The sequence below is a fragment of the Mustelus asterias genome, chromosome 14, assembly GCF_964213995.1.
Source record: "Mustelus asterias chromosome 14, sMusAst1.hap1.1, whole genome shotgun sequence".
In the NCBI taxonomy this organism is placed as follows: Eukaryota; Metazoa; Chordata; class Chondrichthyes; order Carcharhiniformes; family Triakidae; genus Mustelus; species Mustelus asterias.
Window position 1 is genome coordinate 52792898 of NC_135814.1, and position 18962 is coordinate 52811859.

At 40.5% G+C, this 18962-nt stretch overlaps 1 protein-coding gene across 4 annotated transcripts in view; it reads right to left on the reverse strand.

Moving 5' to 3' along the window:
- Positions 1–18962, reverse strand: part of ubr3 (ubiquitin protein ligase E3 component n-recognin 3) — a 325538-nt gene that overhangs the window by 170286 nt on the left and 136290 nt on the right. For all 4 annotated transcript variants that reach the window (XM_078228378.1, XM_078228377.1, XM_078228376.1 and 1 more), the window contains one exon: positions 11207–11295. In XM_078228378.1, the coding sequence (XP_078084504.1) occupies positions 11207–11295 (89 nt within the window). The remainder of the gene's footprint in view (positions 1–11206; positions 11296–18962) is intronic.

Consider the following 18962-nt stretch of genomic DNA (forward strand, 5'->3'; position numbering starts at 1 on the left):
ATATATCCAAATTGTCTAATGCTTCATATTTTGAAGACTTTTGTCAGCTGCTTCGCTGTGTTTAATTGTTTTTTTATGAGATCCCAAGACAGTGACTGTGAAAAGCCCAAAAGCTAGGAGAAGAGGCAAAAAATTGCTGAGTACAGAACAAGTCTCTAATTGCAAAGAACATTTTCCCTTACTAAACAGTGTGTCAAGGTAGCTCCCTGGAGGCAGAACAACTATTAGTACTTTGATATCTTCTGCCCCAACCCTTCACCTCATTTCCCAAAAGACAGTTGAAACCTAATTTATTTTTCTAACTAGGCTCTGCAGCCTGAGAATGCAAGACATTTCTGATATCACCTTGCTTGCAGAAAAAAAAACCCAATGATGCTCTCTGTGCTCATTTGCCTGAGGTATTTCTATTTCAAGGACTAAGCAATAACATCTGAAATACATCCTGCTGAGAAACACACACAATTTTCTGAAGCTCGGTTGGGTGTCAAGCAGTCTTGATCAGGACCACTAAATAAGGATAATTTAATATTTCAACGAGTAGATGGAAAAAAATAAACATTTATTATAGATTTAAACATCAATCTCAAGTGGTAAATACAATTACAAGTGACAGGAATATATTCCAACATACCCGTAACTCTCTACTTATATTCTCCTCCATAGGCCACAAAAGTCAATCACTAGTGATTAATGTTAGTAGAACTGTGTGTGGAAATTATTACAGTTAGAATGTTAAACCATAGAACTTTAGAAAAGTTATGGTGCAGAAAGAGGCCATTCAGACAATGGTGTCTGCATCAGCCAAAAGAGAGAAACAGAAACTAGCCGCTCATTTTAATTCCACTTTCCAGCACCTGGTCTATAGCCTTGCAGCTTACAAAACTTTATGTGCAGACTCAGGTACATTTTAAATGAATTGAGCATTTCAACCTCAACAACGAATTTAGGCAGTGAAGTTCAGATGCCCACTACCCTCTGGAGAAAATGCTTTTCCTCATGTCCCTTCTAATCCATTAACCAATCACCTTAAATCTATACTCCCTGATAACTGACCCTCAGCTAGGGGAAACAAGTCTTTCCTGTCTACTCTATCTAGATCCCTAATAATTTGGTGCACCTCAACTAGACCACCCCTTTTCCTCCTCTACTGAAGGAAAATAGCCCTAGACTATCCAACCTCTCCTTTTAGCTGCAATTTTCAAGTCTTGGCAACATTATTACAAATCTCCTCTGCACTCTCTCCAGAATAATTAGGTTCTTCCTGTAATGTGGTGACAAGACTAGGCCACAAAATTCCAGCTGAGGCCTAACCATTTTAGGCGGTTCCACTATTACATCCCTGCGTTTGTATTCAATACCTTGTCCAATAAAGGAAAGCATTCCATATACTTTACTGACCACCTTGTCCATTTGTCCTGCCACCTTCAAGGATCTGTAGACATACAGTCCAAGGTCTCTCACTTCCTCAACCCCTCTCAATATCTTCATGCTTGTTAAGTATTCCCTTGCTTTGTATGGCCTCCCCACCTCACACTTTTCCGGATTGATTTCCATTTACTACTTCTCTGCTCACTCAAGCAAACCACGTACCATTCTGGAGTTGACAGCTCTCCTCTATCAACTTTTGTGTCATCTGCAAATTTCCCAATCATGCCTCCCACATTTAAGTCTAAATAATTGATATATATAACTAATAGCAAGGGCCTCAACACTGAGCCCTGTGGAACATTTTTCCATTTGATCATTATCCTTTGTTTCCTGTCACTTGCCAATTTTGGTTCCAGTCTGCCACCTTCCCCACATCCCATGAGATCTCACTTTTCTGACCAGTCTGTCATGTGGGACCTTGTCAAACGTCTTACTGAAATCCATGTAGACAACATCCATTGTACTACCCTCATCAATCCTCCTTGTTACTTCCTCAAAAAATTCTATTAAGTTAGTAAGACATGATTCTTCCCCTATAAAAAAAAACACGCAGACAACCCCTAATCAATCCGTGCCTTTCTAATTGCCAGTTTACCCTGTCTCCCAGAATGGTTCCCAATAATTTGCCCACCACTGAAGTCAGACTGACTGGTCTATAATTCTCTGTTCTATCCCTCGCACTCCTTTTAAATAATGGTACAATGCTCCCAGACCTCCAATCCTCTGGGACCTCGCCTATATCCAGTGAGCATTGGAAAATGATACTCAAGAGAATTCGTTATTTTCTCCTTGGCTTCCTTCAGCAGCCTGGCTTACAATTTATTTGTCCCTGCCGATTTATCCACCTTCAAGGATGTTACCTCCAGTACATCCTCACCCATTATGCTTATTTTATATAATATTCACAGCTGCCCCTCTTTAACTAGAATGTCTAGATCATCCCTCTCCTTAGTGAAGACAAAGAAAAAGTACTCACTGAGAACTCTGCCACATCTTCTGAATCAAACCACAAGTTATTATGTGCATTTTGACTCTCCCTTTTCCTTAGTTATTCTCTTGCTCTTAATGTATTAAAACATCTGAGGATGTTCTTTGATTTTTAGCTGGTTTTTTTAATATCCTCTATTTGCTTTCCTAATTTGAATTTTTGCTTCACCCCTGTAATTTCTAAACTCCTCTAGGCTTTCTAAAGTATTAACTCCTTTGTGACTGTCATAAGCTATCTTTTTCTGATTTACCTTGGCCTGTATGCATCTGGATAAGCAGGGGCTCTAGATTTGGAATATTGCCCTTTTTCTTTGTGGGGACATGTCTACACTGTGCCCATAGAATTTCACGTTTGAATGCCTCCCACTGATTTGACACAGTTTATCCTTCGATTAGCTGTATTCATTCCATTCTGTTCAGCTCATCTCTCAGCTTTGTAAAATTTTTCTTTCCCCAATTTAGAACTTTTATTTCTGTTTTATTTTTGTCCTTTTCCATAATTATGCTAAATATATTATGGTAACTATCTCCAAAATGGTCCTCCACTGCTACTTCATCCACCTAACCAGCTTTATTTCCTAAGACCAAATCTAGAATTGCACCCACTCTCATTGAGCTTGTTACATGTTGGCTAAAAAAATTCTCTTACATGCAATTTAAGAACTCTGCACCCTCTATTCCCTTCAGACTGTTCCTATCCAAATTGATATTAGGATAGTTAAAGTCCCTGACAATTACCGCCCTTTGTTTTTGCATTCAGAAATCTGTCTACATATTTGCCCTTCTAACTCCTTTCCACTATTTGGGGGTCTATCGTACAGTCCCTAGCAGTGCAGCTGCCCCTTTCATTTTAAAGAAACATCAGAACTGGTAACTGTCAAATTAAGAATCATACTTGGTTAACTTGAGGGCTTTTACTTTGACTTACCAAGTAGCAGCTCAACCCTATCCAATCTTAAACATCAGAGTGCCTCCTAAAATCTAACAATGAGAATCTCTATCATTTGAAATCATGTCCTCCGGTCATTTGGAGATTATTGGCCATCAAATTGAATTTCACCCCCAGCATGATACGTTGTAATGCCTAAATGTCCCTGTTGTATGCTTTGAAGGATTTAGAGTCTCAGGACATTTGGTATGAGCAACCTCTTATCATAAATTAATAGGTTTTCCACACTACTGAACATCTACATTGCTCCAAGTACAGTTTTAGGATGAAAGAATAATCATGGAAAATGTCTCATCTTCAAGGACTAAGAACCTGCTAGAAGAATTTGTGATTTTAAAAGACATTATCCCTTCAAGGATTTATGCATGGACTCAGGTTGCTACTGTTCCTGAAAAAGGCAGCATTTTATATGAAAAGGTTATTAAGCAGTTTTAAAGACCCTGGCAGAAGATTTACAAAAGGGCCACATGGTGGTTTATGATTTTGAAAAAAAACATGCTTTGGAAAACTGTGTTAAAAGCTAGCAGACTGTTTTTGCTTTGGGGAGAAAACAAGAAGGTTCAACTGGGAAAAGAAGACAACAGCTCCTGTAGTTCCAGATCCAGTCGCAAGCAAAAGGTTGCTCTATGTTCTAAAATCAACTGACTGGAAGTTTTCTGCATAGTCACTTGGAAATTAGTGCAAGAGTCATCGACCATTTCTCAGACCAGCGTTAAGAGACCAACCGCATAACCTGGATATTATTTCAAGGACTCCATCAACTACCTTTTCCCTTGAATCATTGACTATTAACCATTCGGCAGAATTCCTCTATTGTATTTGTTTTGTGCATGTGTGTTAGGGTATTTAGAAAGAGTAATTATTACACTTCTGTATTTTATATTATTATATGTTAATAAGCTTTCCCTTTCTACTTGACTGGTTTTATAATAGAGCAATAATTTTGTTGTTTATTGACGAAACATGGGCATTGAGTGGCCATTCTGACAGTAGTAGGTAAAGCACTTATTTGGCTATATAACTAGCTGGAAAAATCATTTATGTATATGTTGTGACCCATGGAATTATGGACCTAGAGACAGACAGTGCACTCCTTCCATCCTGGTCGTAGCAATCGTTAGTAACATATTCTGGCCATCAGGTTTGGCAGTATTATTTAATTCTAGCACATCTTTCATCTGCTTTCTATGCCTGCCTTAATTAATTCAGCCTCTGTGCAGTTGCCAATAGGAATGATTGGCTCTACATCATCAACAAGGTTATGACCTCCTACACGAATGCCTGACCACTAATCTACTGTGTTTGCCTTATTTTTTTTCCGACATTTTAAAAGTTTATTTATTTATTAGTCACAAGTAGGTTTATGTTAACACTGCAATGAAGTTACTGTGAAAATCCCCAAAGGGATGTGGGTGGCACTGGCTAGGCCAATATTTAGTGCCTATCTCTAGTTGTCCATGCGAAGGTGGTGGTGAGCTGCCTTATTGAACTGCTGCAGTTCCTGAGCTGTAGGCGCACTCACTATTAGGGAGGGAGTTCCAGGATTTTGACCCAGTGACAGTGAAGCAACAGCAATATATTTCCAAATCAGGGTGGTGAGTGGCTTGGAGGGGAACCTCCAGGCGGTGGTATTCCCAGGCATTTGCTCCACTTGTTCTTCTAGAGGGTTTTGAAGGTGCTGCCCAAGGAACCTTGGTGAGATCCTGCAGTGCATCTTATAGATGGTACGCAACTGCTACCACTGTTCGTCAGTGGTGGACGGATTGAAGGTGTGTGGAAAGGGTAGCAATCAAGTGAGCTGCTTTTTCCTGGATGATGTCAAGTATCCTTATTGTTGGACTTGCACCCATCCAGGCAACTGAGGAGTATTCTATTCCGCTCCTGACTTGTGCCTTTTAGATGGGGGCAGGTTTTGGGGAATCAGGAGGTGAGCTACTCACCGCAGGATTCCTAGACTTTGACCTACTCTGGTAGCCACAGCATTTATATGGCTGGTCCAGTTTAGATCATGGTCAATGGTAACCCACAAGATTTTGATGGTGGGATATTCAGCAATGTACTGCCATTGAATATCAAGGGGCAATGGTTAGATCTTCCCTTGTTGGAGATGGTTATTGCCTGGCACTTGTGTGGCGTGAATGTTACTTGCCATTTGTCAGCCCAAGCCTGGATATTGTCGAGGTCCTGCTGCATTTGGGCATGGACTGCTTCAGTATCTTGAGAAGTCATGAATGATACTAAACATTGTGCAGTCATCAGTGAACATCCCCACTTCTGGCTTTATAATGAAGGGAAGGTCACTGATGAAGCACCTGGAGATGGTTGGGCCTAGGGCACTACTCTGAGGAACCCCTGCAGTGATGTCCTAGAGCTGAAATGATTGACCTCCAATCACCACAAACATTCCTTTGTACCGAGAATGACTCTGGCCAGCAGAGGGTTTCCCCCCATTTCCATTGACTCAAGTTTTGCTAGGGCTCATTGATTCCATACTCAGTGAAATGCTGTCTTGATGTCAAGGACAGTCACTCTCACCTCCCCTCTGGCATTCAGCTCTTTTGTCTATGTTTGAACCAAGGCTCTTCTGAGGGCAGGACCTGATGGAAACCAATCCGAGTGTCCGTGAGCATTAACCCTCATGAGTATCAGCCACAAAATCTGCAGAATCTTTGCTCGTTCCTTCGCATTTAAAAAGTTGTCCAATAGCTTGTGGTCTGTCTTGATTGTAAACTGGAGGCCTAAGGCATTGTTGATGAATTTCTGACGTTGGCTGCCACTGCCTCCTTTTCGATTATAGTGCAACCTTGTTCCATTTTAGTGAATGACTGAGATACATAACATAATGGTCTGCATGTTCCATCTTTCTGGATTTGAAAGAGTACTGTTCCTGATCCAGTCGCTGATGCATCCATAGCAAATGCTGTGGGCAGTTTCAGGTCATAGTGTGCCAATATATCTGGTGAAATAAGCATGACGTTGATATTCTGGAGTAAGATTTGTTGATATTCTCCCTAACACCACGCATGGGTCTTGCCTGAGCAATTGTCATGTGGTTCATTCACCTATGCCAAGTTAGGGAGGATCTACCTGACTGACCATCCCCATTAAGTATTGGAACTCTGTAACGCTGCAATCTGGTAACTGCCTTGGTCTTTTGGGGATCAGTCCTGATGCCCGAAATGATTTGCCTCAGAAATGCAATAGTAGATTACGAAAACTCACAACTGTAGTCCAGAGTTAGCCCTGCTCTTACAAACTTTAAAACATTGCTATCCAGGGTGGCGGGCCCTTGGATCAGGATGCCATCCATGTGGCAAGTGATCTCTTCTAATCCCTCCAAAAGGCTGTCGTTGTTCTTGAAAAATCTCTGGAGCTGATGTGATTCCAATAGGTGGACAACTGAAACAATATCGCCCAAAGGAATGGTAAATGTAACCAGTAGTTTGGATTTCTCATCCAAAGGTAACTCCAGAAGCCACTGTTTGCATCCAACCATTTTTCTCATCCACAGATGCCACTGAGTGGATCTTCCTTTCCATTCTCTGGTTTAACTGTGTGAGGGTCCACACAGATGTGGAGCTGAGCCACTCAGTTTTGGTACATGTCTGAACACCAATTTGTGGGTTTGATGATGGGTAAGGTGACTCCTTGATGCAGCATTGACTCAATTTCTCATTTCATTTTTGTAAAAAATGGGTGTGGAACATTCCAATGGGAACAAGTAAATTGGCTTTGCATCTGGTCCAAATTTGATGCAACAAGCTGTTTCCAGCTCTCCTAAACCCCTGAACACATAAATCTGCAAGTGCAACTTTTGTCCACCTGAGCAAGCAAATGTTTGAAGATTGCGACAAACCGAAACCAAGCTCATGGTCATAATCACTTTGAGTGATTGGGACTAAAACATAAGACAACAAATCAAAGGCACATCAAAGCACTGAAGTCATCATCAACACAGCCTGCAGAAGAGCTTATATATTAAGTGGAAGCACAGACGCACCAACATCAATGCCCTCACACAAGCAGACACCAGAAGAAATGAGGCTATGATCATCCGCCATCAGCTTTGTTGGATTGGTCATATAGCTTGGATGTCAGATACCAGGTTCCCAAAGCAGCTCTTCTACTCCCAGCTCAGTCAGGGCAGACTTACCAGAGGAGGACAAAACTGCCTCATCAGCCATTTTTGGACCCAAGGAAGAGAATCTTCCTTGCTGACGAGAGACAGCCGATAATAAGAGACCACAAATAGTTTTGGAACTCTACCCTGAATTTTTCTAAACTTTCTAGATCATCAACTTTGTCAATGAGTTGCAAATCTGTGCACGCTTTTTGACTTAACAGTGAGCACTCTTGATCGTGAATAACATACAAAGTTTCTGTGATTTCTTGTCCTTCTGGAATTTAGCAGTCAACTGTCCCTTGACTTTCAGCTGAATGCCTCCTGGACCATGAAGTCTTATAGTCAATGGCTGCAGTATGTCTGGTTTTACCACTTTTCTGTGTCTGAAAGAATTGAAACTCCTGATCCCGTGTCTAATTTGAAGTTTGTTTTATGTTTTTTTCTTCCACTTCTTGAAAGGCTTGGCTGTTCCTTCTTTAATTGTTTTGCTAAGAATGGTTTGCATGCGGCAAAACTGATTCTTGCAATGGCACTCCGTATTATTTGGGGGAGGGGGCAGTGCAGCTTTTTCCTGCCACAAGAAGAGCAATGAATAATGGCAGCTCCTGTGTCCTCTTCTCTTTTGCTCTGTTTGGGGTTAGGTGAGCAACAATTTGTATATGCTATAAACTTGATTGTATCAGTTCGTTTTTCTCCAGAAGATTATTTTTTCTCCTCAAATAAAGATTTTGTTTTTCTTTCTCTTGTTATCTGCACAATCTTCGATTGGGTCAAATCTTCCCTCAGCAGCAAAAACCCTGACAGTCTCTCTTCTCAGATTCCCACAACAATTCAAAACCAACTTAATTCATCCTTTAGAGCTCCATATTTACAATTTCCAGCCAACTGATCTAGCTTATTAACAAAGAAATCTATGTTCTCTCCCAGTCTTTGAGTACGCCGATTAAATTTTGCTCTTGTTATTGTGCTGTTTTTTCTGAAGACTAAAAGCGATATTAATGACTTTTATAGTTCTGTTATACTTTGCCACGTATTCTGTATAACCCGCTGTGTCATCTGCACAACTGCCTATGGCGTAGAGTCAGGTATTGACCTGCTGCTTGCTAGTCCCAATGCTGTTCTGTACCTGGAAACTCTGTAATGGTGGAATTACGGTGGTAAACCCTATCTTTTATTGAACATTAGGCTATTTACAATTCTGACAATTCTACATAGATCTCTCTCTCTCCATGCTCTTAGATCAATGATAATGTAGACTGGATACTTACATATTTAACATTAATACATAAGCCATAGAGTCTCTCTCATTAGTCTCAATAGAGTCTATCTCATTATCCCCATCAAATTAACCAAGAGGTTTTTACTATTTCACTCCCCAATGTCTATATCAGCATCTTTGTTTTCCATTCCACAGGTTCCAGAAATCACTGTCTAGATTTTCAGAAAGAGGGAAGGCCTACGGTCATTAAAAAACAGCCCAAATGAAGAAATATCAAGACATATATCATGATGTTTATGTCAATGGGAAAAAATGATTTCTATATTTTCTCAGATTTGGTAAGTTCTCGCCGGATTTTGGAATGCGCTGATTTCTATATTTTAAATATGGTTTCTCAATTTTCTCTCCATTCATGCAGTTCTATAGGTTCTGTAATATTTTTCATGACTCTCTGGATTTCTTTCTTTTTGTCCCACTGGAATTTCTTTAATATTCTTTCCATTTCTCTACTCTTTCTGTAATATTGTCCTCTTTATTGTCCGCGATGTAGTTTCTAAAATATTTGTTCTTTCTCCAGTTTTGTAAAATGCTCTTTCTCTAGGTGTCACAATGCACAATACAAGATAAATTTAGAGTTCCTTCAGTGTATTTAAGAGAGGCAAGTCCAAGCTGTGAGGGAGATTTGTGACAAAAGGAAGCAACTGCAGGTAGAAAAGGCTCTAACCAATCATCAAATATCTTTTATGGGGAGTCAGCCCTCTGTAAGATGCAAGATCAACAAACTCCATATCTGTCACATCTTGCATCCTTTTTTTTTTATCCCAATGCATAAAGTTTTGTGATCCAACCAAATCAGGAATCAATTTTTACTATGGTTAATCTCTATTATTTATTTATCCACCTTTTAAAAAAATGCTGTTAAACTGACACAATATTATGTATGTTCAGTAAAAGTCTGATTCACATAATTACTACCGTGGGTTAGTGATTTTCCTGAGATCAAGTTTTACTTGGGGTTCAATAATTTTGTACTCATATATGGTCATAGAGGTTTACAGCTTGTCCATGCCACCCTTTGTTTTAAAACCCCTAAGCTAATCCCAATTGCCTGCATTTGGCCCATATCCCTCTATACCCATCTCACCCATGTAACTATCTAAATGCTTTTTAAAAGACAAAATTGTACCCGCCTCTACTACTACCTCTGGCAGCTTGTTCCAAACACTCACCACCCTGTGTGTGAAAAAATTGCCCCTCTGGACACTTTTGTATCTCTCCCCTCTCACCTTAAACCTATGCCCTCTAGTTTTAGATTCCCCAACCTTTGGGAAAAGATATTGACTATCTACCATGTCCATGCCCCTCATTATTTTATAGACCTCTAGCAGATCACCCCTCAGCCTCCTACGCTCCAGAGAAAAAAGTCCCAGTCTATCCAGCCTCTCCTTACAATTCAAGCCATCAAGTCCCGGTAGCATCCTAGTAAATCTTTTCTGCACTCTTTCTAGTTTAATAATATCCTTTCTATAATAGGGTGACCAGAATTGCACACAGTATTCCAAGTGTGACCTTACCAATGTCTTGTACAACTCCAACAAGACATTCCAACTCCTGTATTCAATGTTCTGGCCGATGAAACCAAGCATGCCGAATGCCTTCTTCATCACTCTGTCCACCTGTGACTCCATTTTCAAGGAGCAATGAACATGTACCCCTAGATCTCTTTGTTCTATAACTCTCCCCAATGCCCTACCATTAACTGAGTAAGTCCTGTCCTGGTTCAAAATGCATCACCTTGGTTTGTCTAAATTAAACTCCATCTGCCATTCGTCAGCCCACTGGCCCAATTGATCAAGATCTATGTCTGCACACACAATTCAAATTAAATAGCCTGCCTGCATCTATATCTTTTCAGTGTTTATGACCTAAACCCCATAATCTTTATATATCCAACAAACTCAATTTCAGGTCTGAGCCACTTGTCAGAACCTTAAGTTAAAAACCTAGAATCACCACTGGAGTTCTTCTCTCAACTCTCTTCAATACATGATTGTCCCTTGAAGACTAGGAACTCAACTGTTTACAAAATTCAAATATAACCTCAGTCATAATCTGCACAAAGATACAATAAATCAATTACATCCAAATCCCAGCTAGATGCACCCATGTACATAATTGACACAAGTGGACTCGATTTTATAGATTAGATGCTTTCAGGAAACGGTGAATAATCAATTCCTTTTTCATATCTGCTAATGGGCATCTCTTTGTCACGTTACCCATTTCAATAGTCAGAAACTTGCCTGTAACACAATTTCTATTCAGTGGACTTAATCTGTCCAAATATTTTAAATACCTTTCGGTGCCCATATACAAATCCCAATAGAAAACTAGGAAACAATTCATAATCATTAGAATCTAAAGGACTGCTATATTCAAATTATAGTGATAAAATGGTCTGAACTGGACAAATATTTTGCATCGATTTACAAAGGCTTACCGAGATCCATTGCTGTTTCCATGAAACTCTTTTGCCTTGAAGCAAATTCCGCAAGCAACTTCTGTTGTCTCTCTCTGGCTTTCTGACGTCTGTACAAAAAAAACACAAACTAAAATAAACCCATAATTGGCAAAAGGCACAAAGAAAATTTAGTTCCTATTGAATATTCAGCAGATTCAGTGATCTATTAAACTGTAAGAATTTTCTCCTCCAGCTAAGTCAATATTAGTATGATGCAGAAAGATTTGAGTTATCAAAGTTAGGGCACATCAATTAGATACTGAGCAATTGAAGAAAAACATAGCAATGGACAGCATTTTAAAATATGATGTACTTACAATTATATTAATATCAAAGTACTGTGCACAGAAAGAAAAAATGTTGATCAATGCCTCAAAATTTATACAGGTTATTTCAGTGTTTATTCCACAGTTCAGCATTTCAAAATGTAGAAGGCAAGCAGGAAGACGCAAGGAAGTAATAGTCTTTGCATAAAGTCTTTCACATCCTCAGGACATCCCAAAAAGCTTCACAGCCTTTGAATTACCTTTGAAGTGTCATTGTCATCATGTAATCGAATCTGGCAGTCAATTTGCACATAGCAAGATCCCAGAAACAAAGATATAAATGACCAGCTAATCTGTTTTATTGATGTTGTTTGAAGGATAAATTCTCCAAGGACACTGGGAAAACATGAATAGCACCATGGAATATTTCAAATCCAAGTATCCTTGGTATAACATTTCATCTGAAGCACAGTGCTTTTACCAGTGCATCATTGCTTATGTGCTAACCACTGAGCCAAGAATGGCACTTAACATTGTGATGTGGAGATGCCGGCTTTGGAGTCACTCACCTGATGAAGGAGCAGTGCACCGAAAGCTCTTGATTCCAAATAAACCTGTTGGCCTTTAACCTGGTGTTGTGAGACTTTTTACTGTACTTACAATTCATAGAATCATAGAATCCTACAGTGCAGAAGCAGGCCATTTGGCCCATCGAGTCTACACTTACCACAATGCCACCCAGGTCCTATCCCCATAACCCCATGCATTTACCCTAGCTAGTCCCCCTGACACTAAGGGGCAATTTAGCATGGCCAATCCACCTAACCCGCACATCTTTGGAGTGTGGGAGGAAACCGGAGCACCTGGAGGAAACCCACGCAGACATGGGGAGAATGTGCAAACTCCACACAGACAGTGACCCAAGCCAGGGATCGAACCCAGGTCCTTGGCGCTGTGAGGCAGCAGTGATGACCACTGTGCCACCGTGCCGCCCTAAGTTATGGTAGGGTTTTCTCAACTTATCTGAGGATCATTCAATATTCTAGGTCAGATGTCAAATCAACATTTGGTACATCAAATGCTGATGCAAAATGTTCTCTTCTTTAGTACCAGATGTAGAAATATTTTCTGTTCAATCACAACAAGATGGCATACTCTTATCCATGGTATATTTTCTTCCCTGGTACTTCTAAACAAAATGGTTTAAAGTCAGGTTAGAAACCAAGTGTGAATCAGAACAGTTCCTACAATTTCAGGGGGTCATCTGGGTGATTAGGTCTGCACCCCTTTCCAATAGTAACTAACTAATATTTAGGATTTCAAATTACTTAATTCTTTTATCTAAATAAAAGTTGGTATTATTAATCATTTGCCAATGATTAAAAATGAAGCTGAACACTTTTACCTGCCATTTTTTACATTTTGGAAAATAGGCACAATCAACATCTCCACATTTCCTTTATGTATTTTCTGGGCTATGGCTCTGTACACCTATGATGTCATTTAATGTTTAATCGAAATAGATTTTAGTTAGAATAGGGCAGCGCCCATAGATTTAAAATTAATAGTTGAGCATAGGTGGTTCTAATATATTCAATTGTAGATTTCAGCGCAATTGTAACATATGTTAGAGATTTAGAAAAGACTGATAATGCAACATTATAAAATATCTAACAGCAATATGATAAATAATGTCTCCTAAGCAACTTAATTAACAACATTATGATTTGAAATTAGGCAATTTTGCAAAATATTGGAATTTTAACTCCAATCCAAGTTGATCCAATTTTTCAAAATATTTTACAGATTTATTAATATCACCAGAAAGAAGTTAGAGGAGCTGCCTTGATGGCTCAGCAAATGCACAGTAAGAAGTCTCACAACACCAGGTTAAAGTCCAACAGGTTTATTTGGTAGCACAAGCCACAAGCTTTCAGAGCGTTGCTCCTTCATCAGGTATCATCACCTGATGAAGGAGCAGCACTCTGAAAGCTTGTGGCTTGTGCTACCAAATAAACCTGTTGGACTTTAACCTGGTGTTGTGAGACTTCTTACTGTGCTTACCCCAGTCCAACGCCAGCATCTCCACATCATCAGCAAATGCATCCAGGAACAGAGCTACTCAGGCCAGAGGGCCCAAGGTTGCCTCCCTAGGTTGAGTTTAATTACCTGAAGTGGTAATCCGAGTGGATAATGGAAAACCACAAGAAATGGTGTAATTCATATCCAAAAGATACCTGACGACATTCTAGACAAAATATTATGAATTAAGCTCAGAACTAGGGGAATTCAGGCTAAATTTTGGGAATGAAAATGAAATTAACTAAGGGATAGGAAACAAATGCTTGTTAAGTAATTATTTTAGGATAGCCGGTGACGGCCGGTGGTGGAAATGCATTGAATGGGATGCCTGAGGACTCAAAGTTGGACTATAGTTCCTCATTTACATAACTTACTTGGCTCATGCACTCAAAAACAAATCAGTCAAATTGCAAGGGAAGACCAAGACAGAAATGGCAATGAAATCAGAGAAAGGAGTTCGGAAATTAAAACATGGCCAATGACATTTAATGCAAACAAATATGAAATACTGCTACACACACACACAGATATAAACACAAACAAACACACGCCATAAAACACAAATCAACAAAGCCAATGGAGTAGAAAATAGTTAAAGGCAAAGTGATAACTTAAACATACAGTGCTCTGATCAGGCTGCACCTAGAACACTGTGTTCAGAAACAAAGAACACTTTCAAATGCTGGAGACTGCGCAGAAAAGCTGATCCCGAGTATCAAAGGGTCTGAGCTAAGAGAACAGGAAGGAAAGAAGAAATGTGGGCTGTTCATCCTTTAAGGCAAGGGTCTACAAGAGGCATTTAAGAGAGTTAACAGAATGGAAATGGTAAATCCAAAACACTGAGAACCAGAGATGATGACAACTTTGGATGTTAGATCATTTATTTCTTCATTCTTTGCATTAAAACAGCTATGCAGACATTTTAATATCTAGCTTTAAATCCCACATTCTTTCTAAATAATTGAATCTGCACAGGTTAAAAAGGTCAACGACTACAGAAACTGAAGACGTGTAATAATGCCACACAAGACAAGACAAGTTCTTGAAAGTCACCGGTCAGAGTCTAGTTCAAACTAATAAAACAAAGGGTAAATTATTTCATCCTAGACCTACTACACAGGATTTCCAACATTCACTTTGATTTTTTAAAAACATGCACATTAGAGAGTGGGAAAGATAGCCAGTTGTTCTGACAGGGCTAATTGTGAATCACTAAAGAAAAAGAAGTCGGAGTCACAACCTCCCACTGGCTCAGGTCACAGAAATTATGAAAAGGGGTTGATATTAGAAAATTCTTTCTCACGCAAAAAATTATCAAATAAACATCCGAGTGAAGTAGCAGAAGCAAAAACCCTGGCATTATTGAAGAAACAACTGGATGTTGCAACATGGAAGGCAATGGGTGTGGGATTATGAGGAAAGAGAAGAACAAAGGAAGGTTGAAGAATAAGAGGCTGAAAGAAAGTCAAGATCATGTTTGTGGTGCCTCTCAATGAATGAAAGCAACACTGCGACTCTGCAAGGGATTCCTCAGACACTAGGACAGGGGTTCCCAAACTTTTTCCACTGGGCCGCACTTTTGGAATAAAAATTTGCTCGCGCCACACCGAATTTTTTTATTGATAAGAAATACTTTTTTTTTTTAAACTCCTAGCAGTGTTTGATTCATAACATAGAACACAACTACTTTATAATATCATGGGGGACATCCAGAAAGTATAAAACAATCACTTGGGAAAAATATCTAATCCATGTTTAAATGTTTCTTTGATTGTCCTTGAATCTTCCTGCCACACTTGCCACCCTCTCTTGCCGCACCAGTGTGGCGCGCCGTACCCTTTGGGAACCACTGCACGAAGAGGAGGCAGTTGAGGAGTATCCTTGCAATGATTTTCCTTGTGGCAGACAGCAGTTACCACAATGGGACTCTTCTCCCCTCATAAATATAGTCACGATTACAGCGTCTGAGATCCCCAGCATGTGCTTTTCCTTCCAGGCGAGGCTTTGAGGCTGTAAAGCGATGCCAGTAGTGTATCTTAACCATGTTTTGGAATTTTAGCACTGATTCCACCTGTTCCACAGGTTTTGTTATTTTTCAGCTGTTGAATGGCTTTTTCAACTTGTAGCATTAAAACTGAGTTAGATGAGGCATCAAAGAATGGAGTTGAAGATGCTGGAGTCAAAGTCAGAGGGCGGGATTTTCCAGTCCAAGGACCTTTTCATGGTCCATCCTTCACCTGCTACCATTCAAAATGTTATCTCCAGCAAGCACGGACTGCTTCCATGTACTTGGATGAGCTCCCCTTCATGCTTGGCTCTCAGTGGGGTGGGGCCTTGTGCGCTTGGGCCACAGATCATCTTGATAATCTGGGTTACTTGCAGCATGGGTTGGTACCTGGGACTTCGATGTTGTGGCCATCTCGGAGACATGGATAGAGCAGGGACAAGAATGGTTGTTGCAGGTTCCGGGGTTTAGATGTTTCAGTAAGAGCAGGGAAGGTGGTGAAGTGGGAAAAATATACAGAAGAGTACACTTTAAAAATGACTGCCTGGCACATAAAGAGTTAAGACCACAAACAGGCACTGACTCTTAGCCCAGACAATTACTTAGGATTAAAGACACTCAGACAACTACTTGTAAATTAAAATATGCAGGAATTAGATACTGCAGGAAGCCAGTGGAAATAGGGACAAAAGGGTCTGGTAAAGAGATTAGCTACAGGTGGGATCGGGAATACAAAATGCAGGAAAACCAATTACTGTAAACTACTGTATGAATAGACCGAAACTAAAGTAATTGATAGTCACTGACGTAGGAAATGTATCCGTTCACAGAACAATGCGATGTTAACATGCTTATGTCTGTATCTGTCTGTATTTGTCTATAACGATGTGTTTAACGATTGACCGCCTACTTGATTACAACAATGTGATAATGGCTAGATGTCCGGTCCATCTATCGTGTAAAGGGTATAAAGATGGACCGCTCGCATTGTCTCATTGAGAGAAGGTAGCTGTTTAGAAGCACTGTGCTGTGCCAGTGCCTTTTCTCCACGAAGCTTCGTTAAAATAAAACTGTATTGTTGAAACCTCCAAGCCTGACTCACAAAGTGGCATTTTTCCCACAACAATGGTAAAAGAGGGGGAGGTATGGCATTGTTAGTCAAGGACAGTATTACGATGGCAGAAAGGACGTTTGATGAGGACTCGTCTACTGAGGTAGTATGGGCTGAGGTTAGAAACAGGAAAGGAGAGGTCACCCTGCTGGGAGTTTTCTTTCGGTCTCCGAAAAGTTCCAGAGATGTAGAGGAAAGGATTGCAAAGATGATTCTGGATAGGAGCGAAAGTAACAGGGTAGTTGATATGGGGGACTTTAACTTTACAAATATTGACTGGAAAAGCTATAGTTTGAGTACTTTAGAAGGGTCAGTTTTTGTCCAATGTGTGCAGGAGGGTTTCCTGACGCAGTGTGTAGATAGGCCAACAAGAGAACGAGGCCACATTGGATTTGGTACTGGGTAATGAACCAGGCCAGGTGTTAGATTTGGAGGTAGGTGAACACTTTGGTGATAGTGACCACAATTTGGTTACGTTTACTTTAGTGATGGAAAGGGATAGGTATATACCGAAGGGCAAAAGTTATAGCTGGGGGAAAGGAAATTATGATGCGATTAGGTGAGATTTAGGATGCATAGTTTGGGGAAGGAAACTGCAGGGGATGGGCACAATTGAAATGTGGAGCTTGTTCAAGGAACAGCTACTGTCCTTGATAAGTATGTACCTGTCAGGCAGGGAGGAAGTGGTCGAGCAAGGGAACCGTGGTTTACTAAAGAAGTTGAATCACTTGTGAAGAGGAAGAAGGAGACTTATGTAAAGATGAGACATGAAGGCTCAGTTAGGATGCTTGAGAGTTACAAGTTAGCCAGGAAGGACCTAAAGAGAGACTTAAGAAGAGCCAGGAGGGGGCATGAGAAGTCTTTGGCAGGTAAGATCAAGGAAAACCTTAAAGCTTTCTATAGGTATGTCAGGAATACAAGAATGACTAGGGTAAGATTAGGGCCAGTCAAGGACAGTAGTGGGAAGTTGTGCGTGGACTCTGAAGAGATAGGAGAGGCGCTAAATGAATATTTTTCGTCAGTATTCACGCAGGAAAAAGACAATGTTGTCGAGGAGAATACTGAGATACAGGCTATTGGACTAGACGGGATTGAGGTTCATAAGGAGGAGGTGTTAGCAATTCTGGAAAGTGTGAAAATAGATAAGTCCCTTGGGCCGGATGGGATTTATCCTAGGATTCTCTGGGAGGCTAGGGAGGAGATTGCAGAGCCTTTGGCTTTGTTCTTTATGTCGTCATTGTCTACAGGAATAGTGCCAGAAGACTGGAGGATAGCAAATGTTGTTCCCTTGTTCAAGAAGGGGAATAGAGACAACCCTGGTAATTATAGACCAGTGAGCCTTACTTCTGTTGTGGGCAAAGTTTTGGAAAAGATTAGAAGAGATAGGATTTATAATAATCTAGAAAGGAATAATTTGATTTGGGATAGTCAACACGGTTTTGTGAAGGGTAGGTCGTGCCTCACAAACCTTATTGAGTTCTTTGAGAAGGTGACCAAAGAGGTGGATGAGGGTAAAGCAGTTGATGTGGTCCATATGGATTTCAGTAAAGCGTTTGATAAGGTTCCCCACGGTAAGCTATTGCAGAAAATACGGATGCATGGGATTGAGGGCGATTTAGCGGTTTGGATCAGGAATTGGCTAGCTGTAAGAAGACATAGGGTGGTGGTTGATGGGAAATGTTCATCCTGGAGTTCAGTTACTAGTGGTGTATGGCAAGGATCTGTTTTGGGGCCACTGCTGTTTGTCATTTTTATAAATGACCTGGATGAGGGCTTAGAAGGCTGGGTTAGTAAATTTGCGGATGACACTAAAGTCGGTGGAGTTGTGGACAGTGCGGAAGGTTGTTGCAGGTTACAGAGGGACATAGATAAGCTGCAGAGCTGGGCTGAGAGGTGGCAAATGGAGTTTAATGCGGAAAAGTGTGAGATGATTCACTTTGGAAGGAGTAACAGGATTACAGAGTACTGGGCTAATGGTAAGATACTTGGTAGCGTGGATGAGCAGACAGATTTCAGTGTCCATGTGCATAGATCCCTGAAAGCTGGCACCCAGGTTGATAGGGTTGTTAAGAAGGCGTACGGAGTGTTAGCTTTTATTGGTAGAGGGATTGAGTTTCGGAGCCAGGAGGTCATGTTGCAGCTGTACAAAACTCTGGTGCGGCCGCACTTGGAGTATTGCGTACAGTTCTGGTCGCCGCATTATAGGAAGGATGTGGAAGCATTGGAAAAGGTGCAGAGGAGATTTACCAGGATGTTGCCTGGTATGGTGGG